General features: G+C 46.1%; 1 protein-coding gene and 1 pseudogene across 19 annotated transcripts in view; both read right to left on the bottom strand.

Moving 5' to 3' along the window:
- Positions 1-11,497, bottom strand: part of EIF4G3 (eukaryotic translation initiation factor 4 gamma 3) — a 366,388-nt gene extending 354,891 nt beyond the window's left edge. For 15 of the 19 annotated variants that reach the window (XM_078145618.1, XM_078145626.1, XM_078145633.1 and 12 more), the window contains exon 1: positions 11,390-11,495. Coding sequence is in view for 1 of the 19 variants with exons in the window: in XM_078145634.1 (XP_078001760.1) it covers positions 10,355-10,366 (12 nt within the window). In the remaining 18 variants the exon portion in view is untranslated. Of the gene's footprint in view, positions 1-10,354; positions 10,459-11,389 lie in introns of those variants that run through there. The other 4 variants (XM_078145635.1, XM_078145636.1, XM_078145637.1 and 1 more) reach the window with 3 other exon arrangements.
- Positions 11,498-14,141: 2,644 nt separating this feature from the next.
- On the bottom strand, positions 14,142-15,059 carry LOC110198728 (small ribosomal subunit protein uS5 pseudogene; annotated as a pseudogene).
- Positions 15,060-27,639: the final 12,580 nt, after the last annotated feature.

Below are 27,639 nucleotides of genomic sequence, written 5' to 3'. Positions count from 1 at the left end.
GGCTTAGGGCAGTTGCCATTCACTCCCGAACGGTATACTTCATTGTTGACAGAAGTGAGCAAAATTACTTCAGAGCAGTAGCTCTCCTGACTCCCAAAGAGCACTCCGGAGTTGGTAAGTTGCTGTGCTCCCAGCCGGTTACTTAAACCCCACTCGGTCCTGTATCAGTCCTGTATTAGATTCCTTGGACTTCTTGACTTTGATGCCTTCCCAAACCAAACTATCTTACATACCTCAGGCAAATTAATCTTTCTAAAACATCGCATTCTTCAGCTGCGAACTGGGTCTAACTGTTCCAAAAAACAATTTGGAAATATCAAAGAAAAGTGATTAAAATGTGTCCATACTGTTGCCACAGGATCTCACTATGGGGCATATACCCCCAAGGAGGTCAAAGAGAGAAATAAAGAAAACTTTCTGAGGCAGCAGACAACTGGTCACAAAAAAAAAACGCAGTAATGGCTCAACCAATTATGAAATCTGGATGTAACACAATCATTATGGAACAGTGAGAAATGAGGAATTCAAAGAACCACAGGAAAAGGAGAAATAAAGCAAGGGGGAAATAGGTAGACCAGAAGAACAATATCCACAAGAGTCATAACCAGATAAAGGGAAATAAGCTGTCAAAAAAGACAAACTCGGAGCAAGCTTAATGAGCACACGTGGTCCCGGGAATGGGTCTCAAAACCTGCCTCCCTCTTCTTGTCAAGCAGGTAGCTGCCAAGAGGGGCAGATCACAGCTCACCTTATCAGACTGAGTTGGCTAATTTTATTCAACTCCTTGTCTTTGTCACAAGGGGAGAGTTCAGGTGGTGGATAAAGGAGTAGAGGACCTGGATGGGAGTTTGCAGGGGGGGGGGGCGAGGCCAGGGTTTAACTAGAAATGATTGATCAAACTTAAGACGTCAATAAAATCTTTGTAAAAACTGCTTTAATCAAGTCACTCTTCTTCAGGTGAGCCAAGTCCCAACTGCTCAGTATGGCATTTGTGCTTTATAAAGTACTGATAGACCCAAACTATTTTCCAGCTGCATTTGTTAATACGTCAAAACATCAGACCAGACCATTCTCTTGATTCTAATAAATACACCAGGTTCATTCCCAAATCTCAAGTCTCGAATATGCTATTTTCTCCTCTCTCTCTCTCTCTCTCTCTCTCTCTCTCTCTCTCACTTTCCCTAAAAGTCTTTCCCTTTCTTCTCTCCCAAATTCTAACTTTAACCACACCCTTCAAAGAAGTTAAATTACTGTGAACTTCATGTCACACTGACCTCTAGGCTTCTCTAAATCCCTCTACCATTTGCTTTCCATGGCACTGCTTTGGGCACTAATTATCCTGTGATACCTTATACTATTGTTTAAATATTTCTAAAGTTAGAAAGACCTGAGTTCAAAGCCTGACTCAGACACTTACTGGTTAGGTGACACCGAGCAAGTAACTTCACCTCGGCTTGCCTCAGTTTCATCTGTAAAATTGGGGTAATAATAGCACCTACCACCTCCCAGGGTTGGTGTAAGAATCAAATGAGACAATATTTGTAAAGAGCTTAGCTTTCCCCAACTGCTCCTCCAATACAGTTTGTCCTTCCTCACTTCCAACAGATGTTACTCTGAAGCCCAGGCTCTGCAATGCAGCAGGATTCTTTTTCCACCAGTTTTCACCTGGGTATAGAGGTTTGAGTACTTTCCACTTACTGCCAAGGCAGAGGACCCCACTAATACAAGGTGCCTTCTCCCCTGGAGGCCCATTCATTTTGTAAATGGGTAAAGTGGTCTCCTCTCAACTACTTGTTGGAGAGGCCAGAGAACTCTCCAACTCAAGCACTCCATCAGCTTCCTCCTCTTCCAAACTCTTCTGCCCACTCCAGTCAAGCACTCCATTCTCCTAAGGTTCCTTGCCTCAGCTTCCCAGGTTACCATCACACCTTAGCTCCTAGCTCCAGGAGATGTTTCAAAGAAAAGGGAGCATTCATGAACACAAATCACAGCCACAAAACACCTGTCAGAAGTATGCCTTTTAAAACCACATATCCCAAGTATGTACACACGTACTACGACAACCTCCAAGCCTCTCTCTCACCCACAGTTATAACTACTACAAAGCACAGGTGGAAGGGAGGACCCTTCACCTCCAAGGCAAACTCATGCCAAGACCCACAACAAACTACAGATGCCCCTGCCAAGAGGGACCTTAAAAACTTCTTAACAAAACGCCTGCGACTGCTTTCCCACAAACTTGCTAAGAAATGACACAAGGACAAAATTGGCTCTGTGAACCGGACCACTAATATTCACTCTCAACAAAATGTGAACTATTTTCATTTCACGTTGTAGTGAGCTCAAGCCAAAACCATGATAGGACCTTTGTCATATGCTCCCATATGATCTATACAACCTTTCTTTAACATCCGCAAATCAGATGGGAAAAGTGGAAAGAGTTCAGGGATCTGGGAAGAAGGAGCTCTGCTTCAAATCCCATCTCAGCCTCAAATTACAACTTTAAAGAATCTGTGATTTTCTCAGTGCTATTACTTCCACTACTCTCTATGCTTTGGTAGCAGATGGACCTCCATGAGGCACCCAGTGATTATCAAAATCAAATAAAAATACCAACTCCGTGGTGTCAAGCCCATCCAAGTGTAGCTGAACTGGTTCTCAGATAGCAGACATTCACTCTTGTCACCTGGCCTATACTTTTCAATTTGTTAAGTTCTCCCAGGGTTTACGTTCTTCAAGCTCAGCCTTCAAGAACCTGGGAGCACTCTCTAAGACACTCGTATCCTAGAAATGGGCCAAAAACACAAACATAAGGACTTCCGTGGGCCGCATTACTGACTTTGTTTTAAAATGTAATATTACCTGTTTTTCTAAATTTTTGTCTTCTTAAATACTTCCCAATTACATTTTCATCTGGTTCAGGCTGCCCTCAAGAATACTGTGAAGCATGGTCATATGTTTGACCCTTATGCAATAGGCCCCAAGGAGGCACCAAAAAAAGGCACTAGTGGAAAAATATGAAAATAGACTTAGAATTCTTATAAATTGCCTCTTCCTGATTTCTAGCCTTTAACCTCAACATCTACAAAGAATGGGATCTCCCTAACCAATATAACTGGACTGTTCATTTTTTTAATGAATAAAAATTGCTTTTGGTGCACACTGGGCTCTATTAAATCAGCTACAAGTTCATCAATATCTGCATGAATAAATGGAAAACTCTGGCAGAATTAGGTTGTGAAAGCATCTAAAACCACAAACCTGGAGAAGCAGAAAAGGACCCAGTCTAAATCTCAGCTCAGAGACCAACTACCTTTGTAAGTGACTTGCCCAAGATCACACAGCTAGTAAGTATCTGAGGCAAGATTTGAACTTGTGTCTTCCTTACTTCGTGGCTGGCGCTCTATTCACTGAGCCACCAAGCTGCCCCCTTCCCTTAGCTTTCAATGTCCTCATTTATGAAATAAAATAGCTAGATAAGAGAATTTCTGTTTCTCCTTTCTTTTAACTCTAAAACCCAGGACTCCAAAGAGCCCCGGAGTTCCAGATACTGCGCACCTACCTAACTCTGCTTTCATTCAGCACTGAAATTCAAAACCATAAGGGACAACTACCACTTGAGACTCTGGAGTAGCTGTGGGTGCTCAGGCACTTCCACAGTGAGAATTTCATTGGCACTTTATGCCACGGAAGTTCCTTTCTCTTGCTTGAGAATTCAAACAGTCTCCTGGTATCCCTCCCCACCCTCCCCAGCACAACTGGACCATAATCTCCTTGAAGTGATTTACGCCCAACCTTTCTTCCATTGTACACCTGCTGATGCGTACATAACCCTGACAGCAGGCAACAGGCCAAGCTCTCCCCCTGCCAATGGCACCATCTCCAGCGACAAAAGCCATACAGCTGTTTCAGCTGGCGACGAGCTAAGCATCCCACACTGACAGGAAGGCCCAAACTGCAGGCTGCATTCTTAAGTAGAAGTCACTGGCCTTCCCCAGGCTCCACAGCTGCAGAACGCACCTCAATCTCAACCAGTCATCTGAACAATATCTATCACTGATCCCAAAGGACCGAGCAAGAGATGCTGGTGGATCGACCAACACATCGACAAGTGCCTACTCTGCACCAGGTGCTCTGCTGGGCCCTGACCACGCGAGGACAACTGGCCTCACTGCTGACAGCGGATCAACAACAGTGCTCGTGGAAGTGGCACCGGGCTTCATCTCCTCCGTGGGGAGCGATGAATGCAGGCAGGGAGGAAGAACTGCGCTCCATCTCGATCCTGCATCTTGTAAAGGCTGGCACCAGGCCTCGTGGCCTAGTCCCAGCCCTGCTGCCTGCCGCCTCGGGGCAAGGCCCTCTACCTCTCTGGGTCCCAGGGTCCTCATCTGGGCAATGAAGGGGGCTGGACTAGATGACTTCTAAGGTCATTTTGAAATCTAAATTCTATGACTCTATAAACAGAGTGAGAGGCAAGTTGACAAGGCAATCCAACCTGTGTGCTGTCCTGCCAACACTACGCTTCCACTGGGACTCCAGCTCCAAAGCAAAAGCTTTTATGTGCCAGACCATGTCCTTCTGCCCCTTATCTCTCCTGCTTCTGCTAAAGTCCAGAGGCTTGTGGCACCAGGGCAATCACTGAGGACAGCCAAACACCAGGGGGTTTTTGTTTTGTTTTGTTTTGTTTAATTTTAATGAGATCTACCCACAATGAGCTTATCTTCTCCTGGGGCAACGACCTATACTTGTCTAAGTATGGACAGACAAAGTAAACACAAGGTAATTTGGGGAGGGGAACTACCAAAGTCCTCCAGAAAATGAGGTGGCCGTTGAAATGAACTTTGAGGGAGTCAAGGGATTCTAGGAGGTAGCAGTGGCCAGCTCCAAGGCCCACAAGATGGGCCTGCCATTGGAAGACCGGCAAATAGGTCAGCTTGGCCAGTACATTAAGAGGAGCAGTAAGTAACGAGTTTGGCAAGGTGGGCTGCAACAAGCTATAAAGGGTTTTCAGTGGCAAATAGCAAAGTTTATATTTGATCCTAGAAGGCCTAGGGAGCTACAGGAGTTTACTGAGGAGGTGAGAAACATGGTCAGAACTTCACCTGAAGAAACCTCTTGGACTCCTTCAGAGCTAAAGTCCTGGGTGAAGAATGTATCGGTGTGGAGAAATGGAGGCAGAGAGACCAATCCGCAACAGTGCAAGTGAGAGGTAATGAGGGCCTACATCAGGGTTGGGGCAGAGCAGGGACAGGGCAGGGATTCAAAAGCCTAGATTTAGGGGGTGAGAAAGAATTGAGAGTCCAGGCTGTAAAATCCAGCCACTGAAAGGATGGTGGTGACCTCAATACAAGTTCAGAAAAGGAAAAAAACAAGGAGGTCTGTTTTATCCATGAGATGCCTATAGAACATTAGGTTTGGCTGAAGGAAAATCCAGCTGGCACAAGAGATGAGTATTGAGGAATTCAGAGAAACATGAGAAGATTTATGTGAACAGATCTAGAGTGAAATAAACAGAACCATGAGAACACCACACAACAACGTAAATGAAGAAGTCAAACTCTGAGTAACTGAAAAATGAATAATTATCCCAGAAAACAAATAATGAAACAACCTAGTTCTCTTGGCAGAGAAGCCAGAAACTACTACTTAGGCAGAATTCCTCTTATATACATGTTGGATATGGTCACTGACTACACATTTTTGCTTAACTGTTTTTCTTTGACAAAGTTCAATCTAGAAGAGAAAGCTAATTTCAAAAATGACCATGACTGAAAATCAAAAGGTACCAACAGGTTTTTTTTCTAATTTGACACAATTTTAACCATAGCTTAAAAACCTATGCTCAGTAACCTGCAACCTCTGTGACTCGAGATGACTAGAAAATATCTAGTGCTGCACACTGAGGTGGCCAGGCACATAGCAGACACTTAATAAATGCTTATTTATTCATTCAACCGAATAGGAGCTGTGGGACTACAGCACTCCCACGGCAAGCGCTGGGAGCACCCTAGCCCTCCCTACCTCAGGACCTTGTGACTGTTCTCTCCTCTTTCTTCTCTCCCCTTCTCTGGCCTCTCACTGTCTCCTCTCCCCTTCTCTGTTCCCCCACTCTCTCCTCCCTTCTCTGCCTCCCTACTTTTTCCTCTCCCCTTCTCTGTCCCCCCCACTCTCTTCTCTCTCCTTCTCTGCCCCCCTACTCTATTCTCTTCTCTCTGGCTCCCTTTTCCTATGGTCCATGTGTGCCTCTCAACAATTCAATTTAATAACCACCTGTAGGCAGGGCATGCCCCAAGGCACAAAAATGAAAAGACGCAGTTCATGTCTAAAAGCTGAGCTCTGTAAGGTTTTTGAAGGGCTTTCCTCCCAACAATCAGGCGCTAGTGCAAATAATTAGTCCACTTGAGAGATTAAGAAACTGAAGGTTAGAGAGCCGCAGGGAAGGGCCCAGGGGCTCACAGCTAAAAATAATATCTATAACAACTTACAATTATTGATTTAAAGTAGTTTACAAATCACTTTCAATGTCTGAGCCAGGACCTCAGCCTGGGCCTTCTGACTCCTGTCTCAAGTTGCTTCCATAACCCCAAACCAGCTGTCTTACACAGCCCCTGCCCTCAAAGAGCTTACAGTCTGGTAGAGAGATAAGACACGCACACAAGCAGCTCCAAGTTAGTATGTCCTTAAATTCACAGGAAACCATAAGAGATCTGGAGAGTCGAGATCCCTCCTAGTTAGGAGGTTATGGGGAAGCCTCAGGCCTTCTCAAAAAGAGCATTCAAGGTGAATGAGGCTGCTGATAGCCCCAGAACCTAGACAGAGGGATCTGGTGTCCCTGTGGGTACAGCCACACAATGGACATGTGCTTCACTGCTTGGCACAGCAGCTTGAATGATCTCACTGAATCAAACTGTAGCAAATTCAGCATAGGAAATTATAAGCACCTCAGTTATCCGTGGATATGAAAAGACTAAGGCAATTTCAATAGAATCCAAAGAATCATTTTCAAAAGATGAGGATTTTTTTTTATAAAACAGTCCATCCCTACAGACAGCTTCCTTGCTGATACAGAGACCCTGCCCATCAACCAGGTCAAAAGTACCACCCCCAGCCCCACCCCCTACCCCCAACTCTCTTTCCCAGAAGGCTCAGTGGACAGACTTGGTTGTCCAAATCAGTGTCACAATGTCCAGAACATAAAAGGGTATAAGGAAAAGAAAAAACATGGCCTTCAATGCTGACAGTGAATGTGAAGGTAAAACAGGGAGATGACGGAAAGCCAAATACAAACTGGCTCAATGATATGGTTTAAGCCTTTGAACAGATGAAAGAAAAAGAGGAAGGCTACAGATCACTGACCAGCCGTCTTACCAGGGTCTTTACAGACTGGATTGTCACTCATCTACTCACAAATCTTCAGGGGCTCCCTACAGCCTGGAGAGCAAAGCTACTTGCAGCCTCATCTTGGACGACCTCCTATCTCCTCTCTACACTGCAGACACACCCTGAACTTCCTCTACCTTAGCTCCTTCACCCTCTTTGATCTGTCGGATCCCTCAACCTAAAGACCCACAACCTGTAGGAAGCATGCTCTGGTCTCCCAAACGGACCTGGCGTGGCTGGGCATGAGAGTCATTTGTGCATATGTCATATCCCCTCCTAGACCACAAGCTCACTAAGGGCTTCTAAACTTTCTCTGAACTCCGAGCTCTGCAAATCATGGCCACTTCATACCTGAAGGCCAAAGTAAAAGAACCTGCCACTCTCCCATTCCAATCAAGTCGGCCCGGAACAACCACAGGCAGAAAACACACTCAGAGGGACTTCAACATAAAAAGATGCTGAGAATAACTGTTCATAATGACCAGAAGCATGGTTCGGCTTAAGAAAGAAGCTTTTTGGCGTGTGAAGACACCCAAATTGTTTCAATTTACCCTGAAAGTGAGAAGCTTCAACCTGGCTCCTCTGAGTTAATAAAAGCCTCACGTTTCTTAGCATTTCAGCTAGAAGTGAGATAGATACATCTCAAGGTAAATATTTTAAAGTACTAAATTTCAGCAACACATTAATTAAACCCACAATGTGAACTCCTGAAGTGGCTAGGCCAGGGACATCCTGTGGCACTTCCCATTTTATAGCTTTGAAAACTAAGGCTCTTCTACATTATTAGTGAGTAACAGAGCAGAACTTAGGTGTCTTTCCTCCAAAAGATGACCCCCATTTCCAGCACCACAGATACACACACACACACACACACACACACACACACACACACACACACACACGCGCGTGCACACAGAAACACTGTTGCCTCTTGGCAATAATATATTTCTTTCCTATCCTTAACATTTTTCCACTTCAAATATCAGAAGTAAAAGAATGTTCAGTTTGCCTTCAACCTGCATTATTCATAACAATCAACTCCACAGTCAAAGAAATTTCACTGAGAGCCGTTTCTTTGTCACCAGCCAAATAAGTTATTCGTTTTTCTACTATTATTATGTTTTTGAAAGCCTGTTAACTTCAAATTCTTCACTTACATTTACTATTTTTCCTAAGATGAATTGGATGCCCAGGGCTCATTTTTGTGCCAATGCTCAAATTTACAGATGCCACACTAACCTAGTAGTTCAATTCAGAAACACCAGCACCAGTCTTTCTAATAAGACAGTGCCCTGGTAAGAGTACCATCCAATCTTGCACATCTGACTCTGAGCTTCCACATCAATTTATCAAACACTGACTGTCTGCATCAAATACAAACACTGAGCTCAAGGCAAGAGGGTAAAAGAGCCAAAACCTTGCAACAGATCACTAAGGGAATATCTGGATACTGCTGTCATTGGCTACGATGTACAAGTACAATCCAAAAGTATAGAAATAACATTATCAAAATCACCTAAACTTTACTGCTCCTTAGCGTCACCACAAGTTGGTAAATTTTCACCAACTCCCCATTACCAAAATACCTTTCTACTGATCCCATGAGTAATTGCCAATAGAATCTATACTTCAGGCTTCATTTTACCCTGTACACTCCCAGATTTTATCCGCTGAAAGGTGGCTATTTAAATGGAAGAGGACATGGAAAGCTGGGAAAACAGGTGAAGAGGAAAATTATTTTTAGCTTTAATGGTGAAAGGTAAAGGCAAAACCAAGTCCACCCCACGTAAAGAAAAAGTCAAAGTTTTTAATCTGTCTACCTGAAAAGTCCACCTTACTATAAAAATCACCTGTACTATATACCCTCTCTTTGTACATAGGATGGTACAAAATTTTAGCATCAGTCTCAACCAATCCTAACTCTTTTCAAGACCCTCCTCCTGGGATCCACTGAGAAAAAGTATAATGGACACACTGATTCCCAGCCCTTTGTGTGTCATCCAGTATAAAGCCACAAAGCTCACCAAGCCTTGTCACATACAGAACTACAATCTTTAAAGGTTAACTCTTCCAGCCAAGAAGAGTTTACTCATCAGCTAACTTCCCTTCATGTTAAAATGCTAAAGTAACTCAAAAGATATTAGAAATCAGCCACTGCAATGGCAAGCTACTTATTAGCTAATGAAGGACCTTTTCCATCTCAGCATATTGCCCCATTATGTCGGGAAGCAACTGAAAGATATCAAGGAATGTTTTCTAACAAACGTAAAGTGTAAAGAGATTGCTGGACCAAAGCTGAGCTCTGATTTGCTGAAGCCAGACCAGCCAGCTTTCCCACTGCAGAGCACTAGGGAGAGCTACCATAATGAGGCAAGTTTCACATGAGCAACACATGGTTCAAGTATATGCCTCACTTGGAATTAATCTCATCAATGAGAACTCTTTCATTGAAGAGAATCACAGCAGACCAAACCATTGTGAAATCTGTATACATAACACTGGGCAACTCAAATAAGCCAATGAATAGGTTTGTATCAAAGTGTTATAAATAACAACATTTAAAAAAAGAAGAGTGAAAATGGCACTTGAAAGAAAACTAACCAAAACAATGGACAGTGATTCAAAAGGAGAGGGATGCCTGCTTTCCCCTGTGTGGGGTGCAATCATTACACACATGAATCAAACTAGAGTGCTGGGAAACACTCTCAATATCTCAGTATCTTACAGATGCCTGCAAGTTCCCTGAGTCCTTGTCCTTCTTCCCTCAACCTTCTTTCCTCTTTAAGACGGCCTGCCATCCATATGCACCATGATACGAAACAAAAAGCAACCCATCTGATGCCCAATGATGATGTGCCGATTCACGCTCATACGGGTGAATTGGTACGTGATGAAATATTATTCTCAGGTTGGTAATAACCAGAAAATTCCCATGGAGTTGCTGGAATTTTTATTTCATTTCTTAGATCGATACCTTTTCACCCATCCCCAAATCAGAATAGCCGGAAAATTCACGACCAAGTCACACTCTCCAGCTCTGAAAACGAAAAGAATGCACAGAAAACGCAGATGTACATCAAATATTCCATTTCCATGCGGATCCTTGAATTATCTCTAGACCTCTGGCCTACCAGAAGCAAATTAAAGACTTTTAAACCACTCAACACACCACCACCCTCTCTAGCAGTGGGAACTGGAGGGGATGAGGGGAGGAAAGGAAGAGTCATTTCGGTTTCCTCTTCCGCTAAAGGCCAAAGAGTGGGAAGTGTCCAGCCTAACATTTCTTCCTCAGATCCAGTTCTATAACCACCACATGACAACTCCCAATTCACTTAAAAAAAAAAATCAGATGGGGGAGGGGGGTAAGGCCTTCGGATTTTTGTGTTACAATTTCTCTAAACCCACTTACCTCTAGGAGCTAGCTGGTAAGTTTCACTGCAGTACCAACAGGACTTATACAAACAAAAGTTTATTGTCTATTAATTAGGGGCCCGGCCCGTTAGGTGAAAGCCCAGAGGATGCCCTCGGGGCTGGATGGAGAGGAAGAAGGGCTGTCTCTTGCCCCCACCCACCCATCCCATCCCCTCGCTCCCGGGGCAGGAGGAGCAAGGAGGTGGTCCTCCCGCTCTAGAGGAAAGCCTCCTTCTTCTTCTCCTCTGGGTTGGTCCAAAGCACCAGACCCACGGTGCCTGCCGAGGAGGGGATGGGAGGGGGCAGGAAGGTCCCCCCAGCCGCCGCTGCGGGCGGGGACCGGATCCCCGCAGTGCCGCTCAGTGAGGGGGCGGGGGGAACCCGCACACAAGCACACGCGCGCGCGCGCACACACACACACACACACACACACACACACACACACGCGCGCGCCCGCGCACGCCTCCCACCCCCCCCGGTTCTCCAGCCTGGCCCCGAGGGCTCGCCCCCTCCTCCCCCGGGCCGGCCCCGGCGCCTAGGCGGCCGGTAGGGCCCGAGCCCCGGACCCCGCGGGCGGGCGGGCAGGTGAAAAGGATACTGTTGGGGCGCCTGGCTCTGGAGGGCCCGGAGGTTCGGGTGGGGGGCCGCCGCCGCCGCCGCCGCTGCCGCCGCCGCTGCAGCCGCCGCCGCCGCCGGGTGAGGGGGAGGCGGGACCGCGGCCGCCGCCGCCGCCGCCGCCACAGCCGCCGCGGCCGCCGCAGCTGCCGCCGCTCCGGGGGTGCCGGGGCCGGGTCCTCCGGGTCCTGCGGGGCCGGGTGCTCCCGCTCCCCCTGCTCCTGCCGCTGCTCCTCCCGCCGCCGCCGCCGCCGCCGCCGAGCCTGATTTCAGAGCCGGTTTCTGCGGTAAACTCATGGCAAAGCGCAGCCACCAACCCCCCCAGAGGCGGAGCGGGAGCCGGAGCGGGAGCCGGGGCCGGGGCCGGGGCCGGAGCGGGCGCTCCGGGGAGCGGGGGCCGGGGGCGGCGGGGGAGAAGGAGGAGAAGGAGAGGGGGCAGGGGACCCGGGGGGGGCGCCGGGGCCGAGAGCAGGAGCAGGAGGAGCAGGGGGAAGGAGCAGGAGGAGGAGGAGTGGGCCGGGGCCGGCCCCACACGCCCGCCGCCGCCGGCAGCAGCAGCAGCGGCAGCAGCAGCAGCCGCCCCGCGGGCCAGCACCACCGGCTGCCGGTCTCCGTGACAACGCGACCCCGGGGGAGGGGGGCCGGACCCGGCGGGGGCAGGAGGCGGAGAGACCGGACCTTTCACAGCAATATCCTCATGGGCCGGCGGCGGGGGGTCTCTCTCCCCCTCCCCGGGGGAAGCGGCGCCCTTCGGGGGAGCGGGACTCGGGCGATGCCGGCGGATTTTCTTCACTCAACGAGCTGAGCATCCAACATGGCGCTGCGGCCGCCTCCAGCAGTCCGGCAGGACGGCTGCTCGGCAAACTTCGGGCCCTTTCGGAGGAGCTCGGGGAGGCGGGGAGGAAGGAGGGGGCGGGGGGCGGGGGGCTGGGGAGGCGCTTCGGCTCTTTCCGGAACGGGAGATGAGTCGGGAGGCTTCGGACGCCTCTCGGAAACGCTCTGGGGCAGGCTCGTGGCCTCCCTCGGGAAAGCTCGGGAACGGGGGCGGGGTAGGGAGGGGTGGCGGCTTTCCTGGGACCGCGGGGGCGGAGGGAGACCCGGGAGGCCCAGGCTGCGGGGAGCGGCGGCGGAGCTCCGGGTTACGGGAGAACAATAAACTGCCTTTCGCTGGGGGACCGCCCAGGGGCGGGGACAATCCCGCAGAAGCTAGCCCCGAGGGCTGCAAGAGGGCTGGCCCTGAGGTCCTGGAGACCACGTTTAACACGAGCCGCTGTTTAGCCAGTGCTTTGCCTTAGGGCACCTCGTGTCCGACCGCATCACTGCCCTAGAGACGGTCATCCCCACTGGACACATGGGGACAGAGTCCATTGACTTGCAGAGGTCTCACGAGTAAATGCAAGGAACAGGCGCTGAGGAGGAAGCCTTCCCCAATCTACAGCCTTCCCTTTGTTAATTTCCTGTTAATCTTGTTCATAATCTGGCCGTGCATCTATGTTTGCACGGTGTCTTCTCCGTTAGACTGGCAGCTCCTTGAGGGCAGCGACCGTCTTTCCACTCTCTTTATATCCCCAGCTCTTACTGAAGTACCTGGCACATAGTAGGCTCTTAATAAATGCTTACTTGGAGGCACACCATTCAGTAAACTCCAGTATCACTTCCAGGGTCAAATCAATATAAAACCCTTTGTTACCTCTACAATCTTCTTAACACCTAACTACCCCGCCCCCATGCCCTCCGAGATCCAGTATCAGTGGCCCTTTAGCTGTTCCTCACACAAGACCCTCCATCACCCAGTTCTGGGCATTTTCACTGGTTCTCCCCCAATCCATCCTCATGGCTTCCTTTAAGTATCAGCTAAAATCCCATCTTGCCGGGTACTCTTTAATGCTAGGGCCAATCCATCCAATTTATCCTGTGTATATCTTGTGAATCACGGTTCCTGGCAAATGCTCGTTGACATTTTGACTTGAGGTGGTAATTTTCATCATAGGATTATAGATTTGGAGTTGGAAAGTATCTTAGTGGTTATCCTAGTCCAGTCTCTTAATTTTATGAATGTGGAAGCTGAGGCCAGAAGGAGTTAAGTGACTTGCCCAAGACCAAATAGATGGCAAGTAGCAGACAGAGCAAGAATTTGTCAAGCCCTCTCCTTCCAGATCCAACCCCATTTCCTATTGAACTAAAATGATTTCTATCCCATAGGAGAGAAAGGCAAAAGAAATGACCCACCTTATTTGAGGGTATGTAAGGAAAATCAATGACATATAAGTAGAGAAAGGGGGGGGAACAGCAGAACTGGGGGGAGAAGACAGGTTGAAATTCTGGGTCTGCCGTTTGGTTTTAGGACAATCACTTTCTGAGCTTCATTTTGTCTGACTTGGAAAACTGGGAATAAACAGGCAACATGATATAATAGAAGGAGCCCTAGACTTTAAAGTCTAGAGCCCTGAGTCAAATCCTGTTTCTGTTCCTTAGCTGCTGGGACTTGGGACACTTCTCCACTTCCCCTCTTCAGGACTCAACCATACAAAACACTTTCCTCACTACAGCCCTGTATATGGGTAGGGCAAGAATTACCCCTTTTTCAGATAGGAAGATAGAGGCCCTCTGGAGTAAAGGGACTTGTACAAGGTCACACAGCATTTATTTGAGGAAGCTTCAGGTGCCAGACTGTTGACTCCAAGTCCAGCATTCTATTAGAGCATTTTCTTTTTTCCTGTTTTCCCTCCTTTTTTTCTTTTAGCAGGCATAGTTCAATTTATTTGTTTATTAAAAACATCTATGTGGTTGCCACAGCAGCTGCCTGAGTCCTCTGGACAGACACTCGAGTGTGAGTCTTCACAAGATGGCCAGTGAATTCCTGATAGGGAGACTTAGTGAACACAGTCTCCTTCCACAGGTCTGGGGTTAGATAGCTGTATGTTTTGGAGATGGCATCAAAGGTAGCTTTAGCGAAGTTGCCCAAAGTAGCAGTACAGCCCCTTGCAGAGGTGTAGCAGTCATCAATTCCAGCCATCCTCAGGAGCTTCTTAGGCATAGGAGCTGAGACGATGCCAGTACCTCTAGGGGCGGGAATCAGGAGCACCAAAACAGATCCACATGGCCCAGTGACCTTGCAGGGGCACTGTGTGAGGCTTGCCAATCTTGTTCCCCCAGTAGCCACGTCTCACAGGAACGATGGACAGCTCAGCCAGAATGACAGCACCACGAATAGCTGTGGCCACTTCCTTGGAGCACTTGACACCCAGGCCAACATGGCCATTGTAGTCACCGATGGCCACAAAAGCCTTGAACCTGGTACGTTGTCCAGCTCTAGTTTGTTTCTGAACAGGCATTATCTTCATCTTTCAATGAAGATCCCAGGAAGAAATCTATGATCTCAGACTCCTTGATAGGAAGGGAGTAAAGATAGATCTCTTCCAAAGACTTGATCTTCATGTCCTTAACTAGCCGGCCCAGCTTAGTGACAGGAACCCACTCCTTGTCTTCGGCCTTTCCTCCCTGGGCCCCGTGGCAGCGGCCACAGCCTCGAGCACGGCCCCAACCTTGACCTCGGCCCCGCTGCCGAAGCCACCGAGGAAGCCACTTCAGCCTCCGACTCCGGGGTCCCCGGGGCCTCCCGCTCCTCCTGCAGCACCGGCATCATCCACCATTTGTGTGTTCACTAGAAGTAGAATTTGCTCCCTTTTTCACTCTCCATTTCAGTTTATTTGAGTAATGGGGTTCCAGGTTATGACACTGTGTTATAGGATCATAGATCTAGCACTGGAAGGGACATCAGGTAGGGTCCATCTTGTCCAATGCCATCTTCTAAAGATGAAGGGACTGATACTCAGGTTGGGTGACTTGCCCAATGTCATACAAGTCGGGATTTACACTTAGTTCTTCTGTCTTCAGAATCAGTGCTCTTTCCACTTTCAGTTACTCGAGGAAATTTATTAAGCTCCTACCATTAGCCAGACACTGTGCAAAGCTCTAGGGACACAAAGAAAGGCAAAAGAGAAGACAGTCCCTGCCCTCAAGGAGCTCCCAGTCTAAGGGGGGGAGACGAAAAGCCAACAGCTATGTACAAACGAGTTACTTACAGGCCAAATTGAAAAACAGTATGTTTCCCCTTACTTTGGAGCTACAACACCCTAAACCTTGTTCAGTCAGCTTCATGTTTGCACCCTCATTCATTCAGTTACTCTGTGGTTTCTTCAAACTTTCTCCTGAGGAGCTAGTAGCATGAGGATAAAGACTGTTGGAGGGGCAGCTAGGTGGCGCAGTGGATAGGGCAGCGACCCTGGATTCAGGAGGACCTGAATTCAAATCCATCCTCAGACACATAACACTAGCTGTGTGACCCTGGGCAAGTCACTTAACCCTATTCCCTAGCCAAAATAAATAGATAAATAAATGCTGGGGCAGGCAGAAGGAAGTTTAAAGTCTTCAGGCCCAATTGTAGCTGGGGTACTTGCTAGTCATGTTTTCTTGGGCAAGTCACTTACCATTCTAGACCATAGTTTCCTCCTAAGAGGAGGCTGGATTAGATGGTGTTGAAGGGCTTGTCAGACTCTCAAATACACATAGATCTGGGATCCCGTCAATGGGAATGTTCTCCCCAGTGATAGAAACCACAAGCCATCCTGGCAATTCTTGCCCATGTCTTCCCATAAATTCACCACAGAGGACTCAGTATGCTAAGGGCCTTCCTCAGTTTCTCCTCATCTCCAGAGTAGGGAGAGAGAGGTGGAGAAGAGATGTTAAGGGAGCATCCAGCTGCCTACCTGTCGCTCCTTGCCCTTGCCATATACACGCTCTTCATTTTCAGGCCTTCATTTCCCAATAACGTCTATATTCTTCTTCTCACATCACCTCGACGCCTTCTGCCTCATATCTCCTCCTTTCTTCTCCCCTGGCTCACATGAAGATGTAGCCCTTCTCCTAGCCAAGACAAAGCTCTCTACATGCACAAGTGATTCCATTTCAATCTGTCCTTTCCATTCAGTTGTCCACTCTATCATCTGTACTCTTCCATATTTCCTTGTCTATTCACTTTTTCCCTACTGCCTACAAACATGCTCATGTTTCTCTCGTCCTCAAAAAAACCCCTCTGCTCCCTTACATGGCAGCACAACTTGAGAGAGCTATCTACAATAGGTACTTCTATTTCTTATGTTTGCACACTCTCTCTCTCTCTCTCTCTCTCTCTCTCTCTCTCTCTCTCTCTCTCTCTCTCTCTCTCTGTGTCTTTTTTTTTTTTTAGGCAATTGGGGTTAAGTGACTTGCCCAGGGTCACACAGCTAGTAAGTGTCAAGTGTTTGGTCTGAGACCCTATTTGAAATCAGGTCCTCCTGACTTCAGGGCCGGTGCTGTATCCACTGAGCCGCCTAGCACCCCTCTCTTCTTAACTAACAGTCTGGCTTCTGACTTTATCATTCGACCAAAACCATTCTCTCCAAAATTACTCATAATTTACTAGTTATAAGTAATTAAAAATCCAATAGCTTTTTCTCAGTCCTCATGCTTGACTTTTCTGTAATCTTTGACACTGTCCATCACCCTCTTCTCCTTGGTATTCTCTTCTCTCTAGGTTTTCATGCCACTACTCTCTCCTAATTCTCCTCCTACCTATGTAATTGGTCCTCAGTCTCCTTTGCTGGATCTTCATCCAGATTATGCCCATTATATATAGGGGTCCTGCAGGACTCTGTCCTTTGCCCAGTTCTCCTCTCCCTCTACACTATTTCACTTGGTGATTTCATCATTCAATGATCATCTCTATGCTGATGATTCTCAAATCTATTTATCCATGCCTAACCTCTTTGCTGATCTCCAACTGCTTATTATTTATTTCAAACTTTATGTCCTACAGATATCCTCAACTGCACTCATCATCCCCCCCACCAAACTCCTCCCTCTTCCTAACTTCCTTCTCCCTGTTGAGGGTATCACCATTCTCTGAGTCACCCAGGCATGCAACCTAAGTGGTATCCTCATTATTCCTCACTCTCCCCCTCCAGATCCAATCTGTTGCCAAAACCTGTTGAATTGACCTTTGTAACATCTCTCTAACCCTAATCTCCTTCTCTCTTGATACTACCACCTACCTGGTGCAGGCCCTCATCACCTCATGCCCCTTCATAACCTGGCCCTCTCCTACCTTTCCAGTCTTCTTATACCTTGCTCACCACTAGATCACACAAACTCTATGATCTAGAGATCCTGACCTCCTTGAGGTTCCTCATACAAGACTCTCCATCTCTCAATTTTAGGTATTGTCTCCAGCTGTGCCCCATGTCTAGAATGTTGTCTCTCCTCATCTCCATCTCCTGGCTTTCCTGACTCCCTTCAAGTCCCAGCTAAAATTCCACCTCCTACAGGAAGCTTTTCTGGATCCCTCTTAATTCTAATACCTTCCTCCTGCTGATAATCTCCAGTTATCCTGTATATAGCCTGATTAGACATAATTATTAATGTGTTGTCTCCTCCATTAGCCTGTGAGCTCCATGAGAGGATGGACTGTTTTTTGCCCTTTTTTTAACTCCCCAGCACATAACACACAGCCTGGAAAATAGAAGGCATTTAATAAATGTTTATTGAGTAACTTACTGACCCCAAAATCCCTGGCCTCTTTCAAGACTCATCTCAAATGCCACCTTCCACAGGAAGCCTTCCCTGACCTCCCCTTCTAAATTCCAGAGCCTCTTCTAAGATTACCCTCCATCTACTCTGGAGAATCTTTTTTAAATTACTTTATTTTTTACAAGTTTTCATTATCTCTCTTCCCCTCCCCCAACTGAATATCCTTTAACTTTATTTTTAAAAAAACCACACTCGCAGTTCATCAAAACAAAATCCCCCATTGGCCAAGTCCAAAAATGCGTGTCTCATTGTAGCTTTGAAGTCCCTCACCTCTCTGGCAGAAGGTGGGTGCCAATGATTCATCTTTAGTCCTCTGGTCTGTGGTTTTTGATTGCATTAATCAGAGTTCTAAAGCCTTTCAAAGTTGTTTTTCTTTATAAGGTTGTCGTCATTTTGTGAATTGTTCTAGTTCTTCTCCTTCCCTCTGCATCAGATCATAGAGGTCTTCCCAGTTTGCTCTCAAATGGTCCATTTTGTAATTTCTTATGGCACAATAATATTCCATTACATTCAGATTCAGATTTTTTCAGCCATTCCCCAAAAGGTGGTCACCCACTCAGCTTCCAGTTTTGAGCCAGGAACAAAAGAGCTGCTAGAAATCTTTTTATACACAGAGCTCTTTTTTCCTTTCTTCGTTGATCTCTTTGGGGTAGAAGCCAATTAGGGACACTTTCTTGAATGAGCCTATTTATTTATATTCTGTTTCCCTCTTTATCAAGTCAGCTTTTTTTTTTTTTGTGAGGCAGTTGGGGTTAAGTGACTTGCCCAGCTAGTAAGTATAAAGTGTCTGAGGTTGGATTTGAGCTCAAGTCCTCCTGATTCCAGGACTAGTGCTCTATCCACTGTACCATTTCGCTGCCTCCCAAGCAGGTAAGCTTCTTGAAGGCAAAGACTGTTTCTGCCTTTCTTTGTATCCCCAGTGCCTGGCACACAGTAGGTGTTTGACAAATTGACACATCCTTTACTCCTTTTAAGAAATATTTGCCTCTAAAATCCCATATTCCTTTCCCTCATCAAAATGCACTTTTATGACAAAAAAAACCAGACAATCATTCATACGGATAACTGACCAAGACACCCTAACCCCAGCATTTTCAGGGACAGGATGGAAGTCTTCAACTACAGAATACAGAGGTGGAAGCTTAGTGTCTCTGGAACAAGTACTTGACAAACTACTTTTGTGATATTAGGTAGGTCATTTTCACTCTCTAGGCTTTAGCGTCCTGATCTGTAAAATGAGGAACACATAAAACTAAAACTTCTAAAAAAATAGTCTGTAAATTCCCTGTGGGATGTGGTTTCAGAGAAACATGAGAAGACTTGTATGAACTGATACAGAGCAAAGTAAGGAAAACCAAGAGAACCATTTATACAATAACAATAACATTGCAAAAACAATTTGGAAAGACTTGACCCAATGACCAACTGAAATTTTGGAGGACTCAAGGTGAAACGTGCTACCTACATGGGTAATAAGCTGAGAGGACAGATCAAGACGTTTTTTGGACGTAGCCAAAGCAGAAATTTAGAAAGTGCTTTGCAAATCTTAAATTCTTGTTCAGTTATAGGTTTTCCTTGACTGCGTATTTGAGACAAGGATTTTGTTTTTCTTCTTCTTTCTCTCATTGAGGGGGTGGGGAGGTAGGAGAGAAAGAATAAATATTTTTATTAATTGAAAATTTTTAAATTAAAAAATTCCCTTCTGGCCTTCTGATCTTATGAGTGCTATGTAGTCCTAATGATGGCATTACTGGGATCACCCGACATGTTAGCTATGTATCAATTAATCAATAAACGTTTATTAAGTGCTTGCCATGTACCAGGCACTGTGCTAAGTGCTTTTCTTTGCATCCCTAGTACTTAGCATAGTGCCTGGCATATAGTAAGTGCTGGATAAATGTTTACTGACTTGCTGGGAAGTGGATGGGGGGTGCAGAGAAACCATAGCAGTTGTCCAGTCTTCTCACGGATGAGGATGGCCTTGATTGCTACACCCCCACATCCACCCAGGACTACATGGCACATGTTTGGTTTTTTTGTTTTGTTTGCTTTTAGGCAATTGGGGTTAAGTGACTTGCCCAGGGTCACACAGCTAGTAAGTGTCAAGTGTTTGGTCTGAGGCCGGATTTGAACTCAGGTCCTCCTGACTTCAGGGCCAGTGCTCTATCCACTGCGCCACCTAGCTGCCCCACATATTTGTTTTAAGTTCAGTAATATGAGCCAAGGTTCCCATTTCTATGACACCTCACAGGTTACAAAGTGCCTTTCTTCCTTCACATTGCTTACTGAGTAGTATTCCTAATGTAGATGAGGAAACTGAGGCCCAGAGGAGGTAAAGTGACATGTCTGAGGTCATACAACATGTAGATGGCAAAGCCAGGACTAGATCCCAGGTCTTCCACCTCCATAGCCAATGGCTGTTAACACAGCCCAACTCTGCCTCCATTTGTTTCCCTGAGTCCAAAGCCTCCTGACTGGCCATTGGTGGTTCAGATTTGGCCCCCACACTGCCTTATCTCTATGGGCCACTCCTGCTTCTTGACCACAAACTGTAGGAAAAGAAACAAAAAACATATAGATGAGAATGTGGGAAACTACAGAAGTCAGATCACCGGGCATGGCTCCATTACAGGAAAGATGGGATACAACCTAGCCAGGCCCTTCATTTGGGCCACCGTCATGGTTGTTACAGAAGGGTACATGGCTGATTCAGCTGGAGTGATAGATACATAGGAATTCAGTTGGAGAGTGATGGGACATTACTGCTGAAAGACACCTTAGAGATGATCTAATCCTGCCCCTTCATTTTGCACATGAAGAGATGGATAACAATGTGGAAAGAGCATTGGATGTGAATTTGAATCCAGTTACAAACTGGGTGAGAGGCAGCATGGTACCATGGCTAGAGCACTGAGCCTCGTGTCAGGAAGACTTAGTTCAAATACCTTTCAGACAGTTATTAGCTGTGTGACCTTGGGCAAGACACTTAACCTGTATCTGCCTCAATTTCTCACCCCTAAAATGAGGGGGTTGGACTCAGTGGCCTTTAAGATCCCTTCTGATTCTAAATGGAGGTTCTCTCCTATGATATTGGGCAAGTCATCTGACCCGACTAAACCTCCTTTCTCAAGTATGAAACAGGGGAGGGGGTCAGGAAGCCACAAGATTCCTTCTTATTCTAAAGTCCTGTGCTTCTAAGTACTTGAAGAACTGGCAAAGGGAAGAGGGCTGTTCTTTTGGCCCCAAGATCATAAATCAGGAGTGATGGGTGGAGATGACAGGGAAGCCAACATCAGCTCTACATGAAGAAAAAGTCTGTCCAGAACAGGATGGGAAGTGAGCTCCCTATCACCAGAAGTTTGCAAGCAGAGAATGAATCATAATTTGCCATCAAGATTTAGAGGTGATTCTTGCTCAGTTACTGGTTTTAACTCTTCCATGTGTCAGCTTTTCATGTACTTGGAAAGAAATCATTTTTCTCCACCCCCCCCCACCTCAAGTTGTCTTCATCCTGTCCTCCTATGGCATGAACTCAAGTCCATAACCATAACCATCCTAAGGTCTTTGTTGACTCTAGCTTTTGAATGCCCTTTCTAATGTATGAGTCCTAGAACTGGCTTCTATGCTTCAGATATGGTCCAGTTGGGTCAGAGTACAGTGGGACCACCACCTCCCCTGTTATAGACACTGTACTTCTCTTGGGCAGATTAAGAACTGTTTTGTTTGTAATTAACTCAACTAACAAGCTTGCAGTATACAAAGTTTCTCAGGTGAACTGCTATCTAGTCCTGTCTCAGTTGATTTTTTGAACCCAATGTAAAAATTTACATTTATCCTGATTATATTTTATTTCATATTATTCAGTTTGGTACAATAGGCTAATGTCTGCCAAGATCTTTACTGGATGATCCTGATAAAGTTATCCAACATGTTAACTACCCCTCCATGCTTGTGCTGTTTGGTAATTTCAAAAGCATGCCATCTAGTCCTTTCTGTAAATTATCAATTTAAAAAAATGTTAAAGAGCATAGGGTTAATAAGCACAGACAAAGTCCTGGACCTGGAGTCACAGAGATCTGAGTTGAATCAACCTCAGACCTTTAGTTTAACCTTTGACTACCTCAGTGTCCCCATCTATAAAGTGGGGATAATAATAGCACCTTCCTCCCAGGGTTGTGGTGGGGATAAAGTGAGATAACATTTGTAAAGTGTTTTGTAAACCTTTAAGTGCCATAGCAATGTGATCTTCATTATCATGATACTATCATTAGATACCTCTTTGTGAATTGACACTGAACCCTTAATGACATCTCTCTCGGAGTCAAGACATTTGACCAATTTAACTGTAATATTGTTGTTGTTTTTTAAAAAATAAAATTCTGTTTTTCCCACAAGAATAACAGGAGGCTTTATCAAATGTTTTGCTAAAATCTGGGTAAAATATATCCACAGCATTTTTTTCCTCCTTTAGTCTCTGCCAGAAGGGACTTTAGAGACTGTCAAGTCCAATCCCCTTACTGTACAGGTGAGGAAAGTGAGGCACAGAGAAGGTAAGTGACTTACTCAGGGTCACACTGCTATAAGTGTTTGTGCTAGCCATTATGCTATATCTTAGGGAAACAAGGACCAAAATAAAACTTTCTGTCCTCAGGTTGCTTACATTCTATCTAATGTTCTTAAGCTTTGTGACTTTTGACACGTCTTCCATAAAACACCACAGATAAGATGGGGAATTGAAAAAAAGCATTGGACTTCCAGTCAGAAGGTAGGGCGTCTAGTCCCAGCTCTGAATACTCCCTAGCTGTGTCAAAGTGGTGTTCACTCATATTCAGTCATGTCTGACTCTTCGTGACCCCATTTCGTATTTTCTTGGCAAAGATACTGGAGTGGTTTGCGATTTCCTTCTCCAGCTCATTTTACAGATGAGGAAACTGAGGCAAACAGGGTGACGTGACTTGCCCAGGGTCTCGCAGGTTATATTTGATTTGTACTTGGCTCTCCCTGCCACCTAGTAGCCCAGCTGTGTCAAGACAACTCAACAGTCATTTATTAAGCACCTACTATGTGCAAAGAAGCTACTGTGCAGATAGTTGGGAATGCAACTGCAAGCCAAAAAAAAAACACATGCCCTGCCCTCAAAAGCTTACATTCTAACCTTCTAAAGAATCACACAAGGGGCAGCTAGGTGGCACAATGGATAGAGCACTGGCCCTGGAGTCAGGAGGACCTGAGTTCAAATTCAGCCTCAGACACTTGACACTTACTAGCTGTGTGACCCTGGGGCAAGTCACTTAACCCCATTGCCTAGCCAAAAATAAAACAAACAAACAAACAAAAAAACAGAAAAAGAATCTGTAAAGCAGGGTAGGGGAGGTGAAGGCAGAGAAGGTAGCCAAGTGGGTATATGGTGGAGAAGTCTGGAGAGTCAGGAGTGGACCTGGGAGAGGATTAAAGGAGTCTGCTATGAATAGGATAAGTCATTTCCCTTCTCTGAGGCTGTTTCTTCATCAGTAAATGGGAAATGATCATTCTGATGCCATCATTTTCTCACAGAGGAAATCTCCTTGTAAACTCCAAAGTGCTATAGACTTATGAGCTATTATTCTACCCATTAAAAAAACTTCCTTGCCCTTTGGTGCTGGCCTGCCTGCAGCAGGTTTCTCCTGTTGTGCCTGTGTTTGACATTCAGTCCCACCGCTCGATTTCCCTCACTTTGCTGGGGACCAATGAGAATAAGAGGCAGAGATGACCCAAACTGCTCACAATGGCAGTGAGGAGGGCTCTCTCCACGGGCTGCAGGCCACACAAAGGTACAGTCCTTGTGGGGGGGATTCCATGAAAAGCTCTTTGACTCACAGGCAGCCCTTATGGCCAGATAGGCCCCAAATGGTTCCCATGACAACCGTGCTGCCAGCACTCTATATAAATATGCGTGTGTGCGTGTGTGTGTGCGTGCCGAGCGCATGCATGGGTATCCATCCACCCAGAGATGCTCAGAAATAAACTCTTTGCACAGTTTTCCATTTATAGATACAAAATAACCTGGAAGGATTGATGGCTGGAGAAAAGAACTAAGACAAAATTATACAACTGTGCTTTCTTCCTTTGGTGAACTTTCAGCCAAGCAGACTCTGCCATGCCCCTCATCCTGACACTACAATCAGTCACGAGATATTATAGGATCATAAGATTTGGAAAGGGGGGGAAATTTTGAACATAGAACTTCAGGGCTGAAAAGGACCTTAGGTAATTGAATATCAGAGCTGGGAGAGGCCTTCTATAAAATATAGAATGTCAGAACCGGAAGGGCCCTTAGAATGTAGAATACCAGACCTGGAAGGAATTTTGGAGCACGCAATGTCAGAACTGGGAGGGAGCTTAGAACAAAGACTGCCAGAGCTGGGAGGGCCCTTAGAATATAGACTGTCCAAGGTGGGTGGGCTCTTAAAACATGGAATGTCAGTCAGTCAATCATCTAGTCCAACCCCTTTCTCATTTTACATATAGAGAAATTGAGGCCTAAAGAAGGCAGTCAGTCAAAAAACATTTACTGAGCACCTGCTATGTGCCAGGAACTGTGCTAAGTACCAGGGATACACAAAAAAGGCAAAAGACAGGCTCTGCTCTCATAGAGCTAATGGAGGAGGCAACATGCAGACAAAAAAAGGACATGCAGAGGTACAAAAAAAAGACACATACAGGATAAATTGGAGATTATCAACAGAAGGAAGGCACTAGAATGAAGGGGGAATCAGGGCATTCCTGTAGAAGGTGGGATTTTAGCTGGGACTGGAAGGAAGCCAGGGAAGTCAGGAGGCAGAGGCGAGGAGGGAAAATATTCCAGGCGTGGAGGACAGGCAGAGCAAATACAGGATTGTCTTTTATGAGGAGCAACAAGGAGTCAGTGTCACTGGATTGAAAAGTGTGTGGGGGTGCAGCTAGGTGCACAGTGAATAGAGCACCAGCCCTGGAATCAGGAGGACCAAATTGGGCCTCAGACACTCACTAGCTGAGTGACTGTGGCCAAGTCACTTAACCCTCACTGCCTCCAAAAACTTAAAATAAGAAAGAAAAGCATGGGGGAGGAGGGGTGACAAGGGAGGGTCTGAGGTATAAGAAGACTGAAAAGGTGCCAAACAGATGGTTTTCCATTTAATTCTAGAGATAATAGTGAGCCATGAGAGTTACTTGAGTAAAGGAGTGACATGGGCAGACCTACACTTTAGGAAGATCACTTGGACAGCTGAGTGGAGGTTGGCCTGGAGTGGGGAGAGACTTGTGACAGGCTGACCCAACAATAGGCTAATGCAATAGTTTATGAGGGGGAGCAGCTAGGTGGCGCAGTAGATAGAGCACAGGCCCTGAAGTCAGGAGGACCTGAGTTCAAATCCAGCCTCAGACCAATACTAGCTGTGTGACCCTAGGCAAGTCACTTAACTACAACTGCCTAAAAAAAAAAAGTTTATGAGGGCCTAAAACAAGTTGGTGGTAGTATCAGTGGACCAATCAGAGGAAGGGGCAAATGGGGGGTGGGGTGGGGTGGGGGGGGGTGGGGGAGGGGGAGGGGGAGGGGAAGGGAACTTCCAAGGTGGAAAGGTCAGACTCTGTCTCTGGGACTGTCACTGATCTAACTCAGGCATGGAGATGGCTTAGAGACACTGGGCAATCCTAGGTTGTTTTGAAACCTCTCAACCTCCTCAGGCCTTTAAATCCAGCCATGTCACGGCCTGTCCAAGTGCCTAGCCTCGTGAAATAAGAGGTGGTCACAGTTTGTGTAACTGAAATCAGTGGGAGCATATATTAGAATGTTAATGATAGTAATATTGACAGACCTTGGCAGCAGATTAGATATTGGGGGGGGGGATAAGAGAGAATAAGGTGTCAAGGATGACACCTAGGATGTGACCCTGGGTGACTGGGAGGATGGTGGTAGTCTGGCCAGTAATAAGGAAATTAAGGAGAGGGAAAGGTTTAGAGAGAAAGATGAATTAAGTTTTGGGCACTTTGAGCTTCAGATTTCTATGGCATATTCAGGTAAAGATGTCTAATAAGCATTTTGTTGGAGATGTGAGGGCGGAGGTCAGCACAGAGGTTATGTCTGGATAAGGAGATTTGAAAATCATCACCATAGAGACGATAATTGAATCCATGGGAGCTGATGAGGGCACCAAGTGAAGTAGTATAAAGGGAGGGAAAAGAAAGGACAGAGCCCTATGGGACTCCTATGACTGGAGGGTATGACCAGGATGAGGATCCAGCAAAAGAGACTGAGAAGGAGCAGAGTCCCGAAAACCTAAAGAGAAGAGAGTGTAAAGGAAAAGAAGGGCATCAGCAGTGTTGAAGGCTGGGGAGGCGGAGGAGAATGAGGATTGGGAAAAGGCCTTTGAATTTGGCCATTAAGACATCATTGGTCACTTTGGAGGGAGCAGTTTGGTTGAATGATGAGGTCAGAAGTCAGAAGACTGTAGAGAGTTAAGAAGAGTGAGAAACAAGGCCCTATTCTAGATGGCCTTTTTTTCTTTTTTTTTCCAATATGAAGCAGTCGATAGTAGCAGAAGGCATCAGGTTGATATAAGATGAAGAGACAGAGAGAAGAGGAAGGACTTGGTGAATGGCCTCAATTATCTCAGTGAAATATGAGGCAAGGTTCTCAGCTGAGAAAGTAGGGGGAAAGCGAGCCATGGATTGTTTGAAGAGGGATGAAAAGCTTTGAAGCTGCCACTGTGGGGAATGGGATAGTGAATTGATTCAGGAGGTGTAAAAGGATTACCCTGCAGCAGCGAGGGCCCAGTTCGGATTCCATAACATAAATTTGTAGTGGACCAGTTATGACAGTTTAGTGATTTTCTCCAGCTTCATTCAGCAGCAACAGATAAGTAGGAGTGAAGGGGGTAGATGGAGGGAATGATCCAGGGCTGAGGCTTGGCAGGGTAAGATAATCAATAGACTTAGGATGAGAGATTTAAGACAAGAGGACAGTGTGAAGAGGGGAAATCGCTTACCCAGGGTTACATAATATATTAAAGATATGTCTGAAACTAGAACCCAGGTAACCTGATTCCCAACTTTGTCCTTCTTCCACCATTCCAAGCTATGCTTTTCCCTCTCCTCCATCCCCTCAGCCTTTCTTTTGGTGAGAGGAAGGGGTTGTTCCTGCTTGCTCATTTCTTTTCTTTCTTTCTTTCTTTCTTTCTTTCTTTCTTTCTTTCTTTCTTTCTTTCTTTCTTTCTTTCTTTCTTTCTTCTTATGCAATGGGGTTAAGTGACTTGTCCAGGGTCACACAGCTAGTAAGTGTTATGTGTCTGAGGCCAGATCTGGACTCAAGTTGCTTGCTCCTTTCTTGCAAGGGCCACTATCTATTGCACTTTCCCACATGGACTTCTTTAGGTAAGCAGTTCAGTCTCCATAACTGGACACAGGGTTGGCCATCCTTTCATCCACACCCTCCTTATGCAATGAATGCAGATGTAGAAAATAAATTCAAGCTAATTTCCTACTCAAAAATACTTCTTTCCATTGCCACAGACAGTATTGCTTAACCCTGGTCAGTAGCGTTCATAGATGGCAAGGTGAAAGAGTATGGATGACTCAGTAATGGCAGTGCTT

This window comes from Phascolarctos cinereus, unplaced genomic scaffold (genome assembly GCF_003287225.1).
Source record: "Phascolarctos cinereus isolate Bilbo 61053 unplaced genomic scaffold, phaCin_HiC Scaffold_726;HRSCAF=1367, whole genome shotgun sequence".
In the NCBI taxonomy this organism is placed as follows: Eukaryota; Metazoa; Chordata; class Mammalia; order Diprotodontia; family Phascolarctidae; genus Phascolarctos; species Phascolarctos cinereus.
Note: the sequence above shows the minus strand (reverse complement) of the source record. Positions and strands in the feature narration are given on the sequence as shown.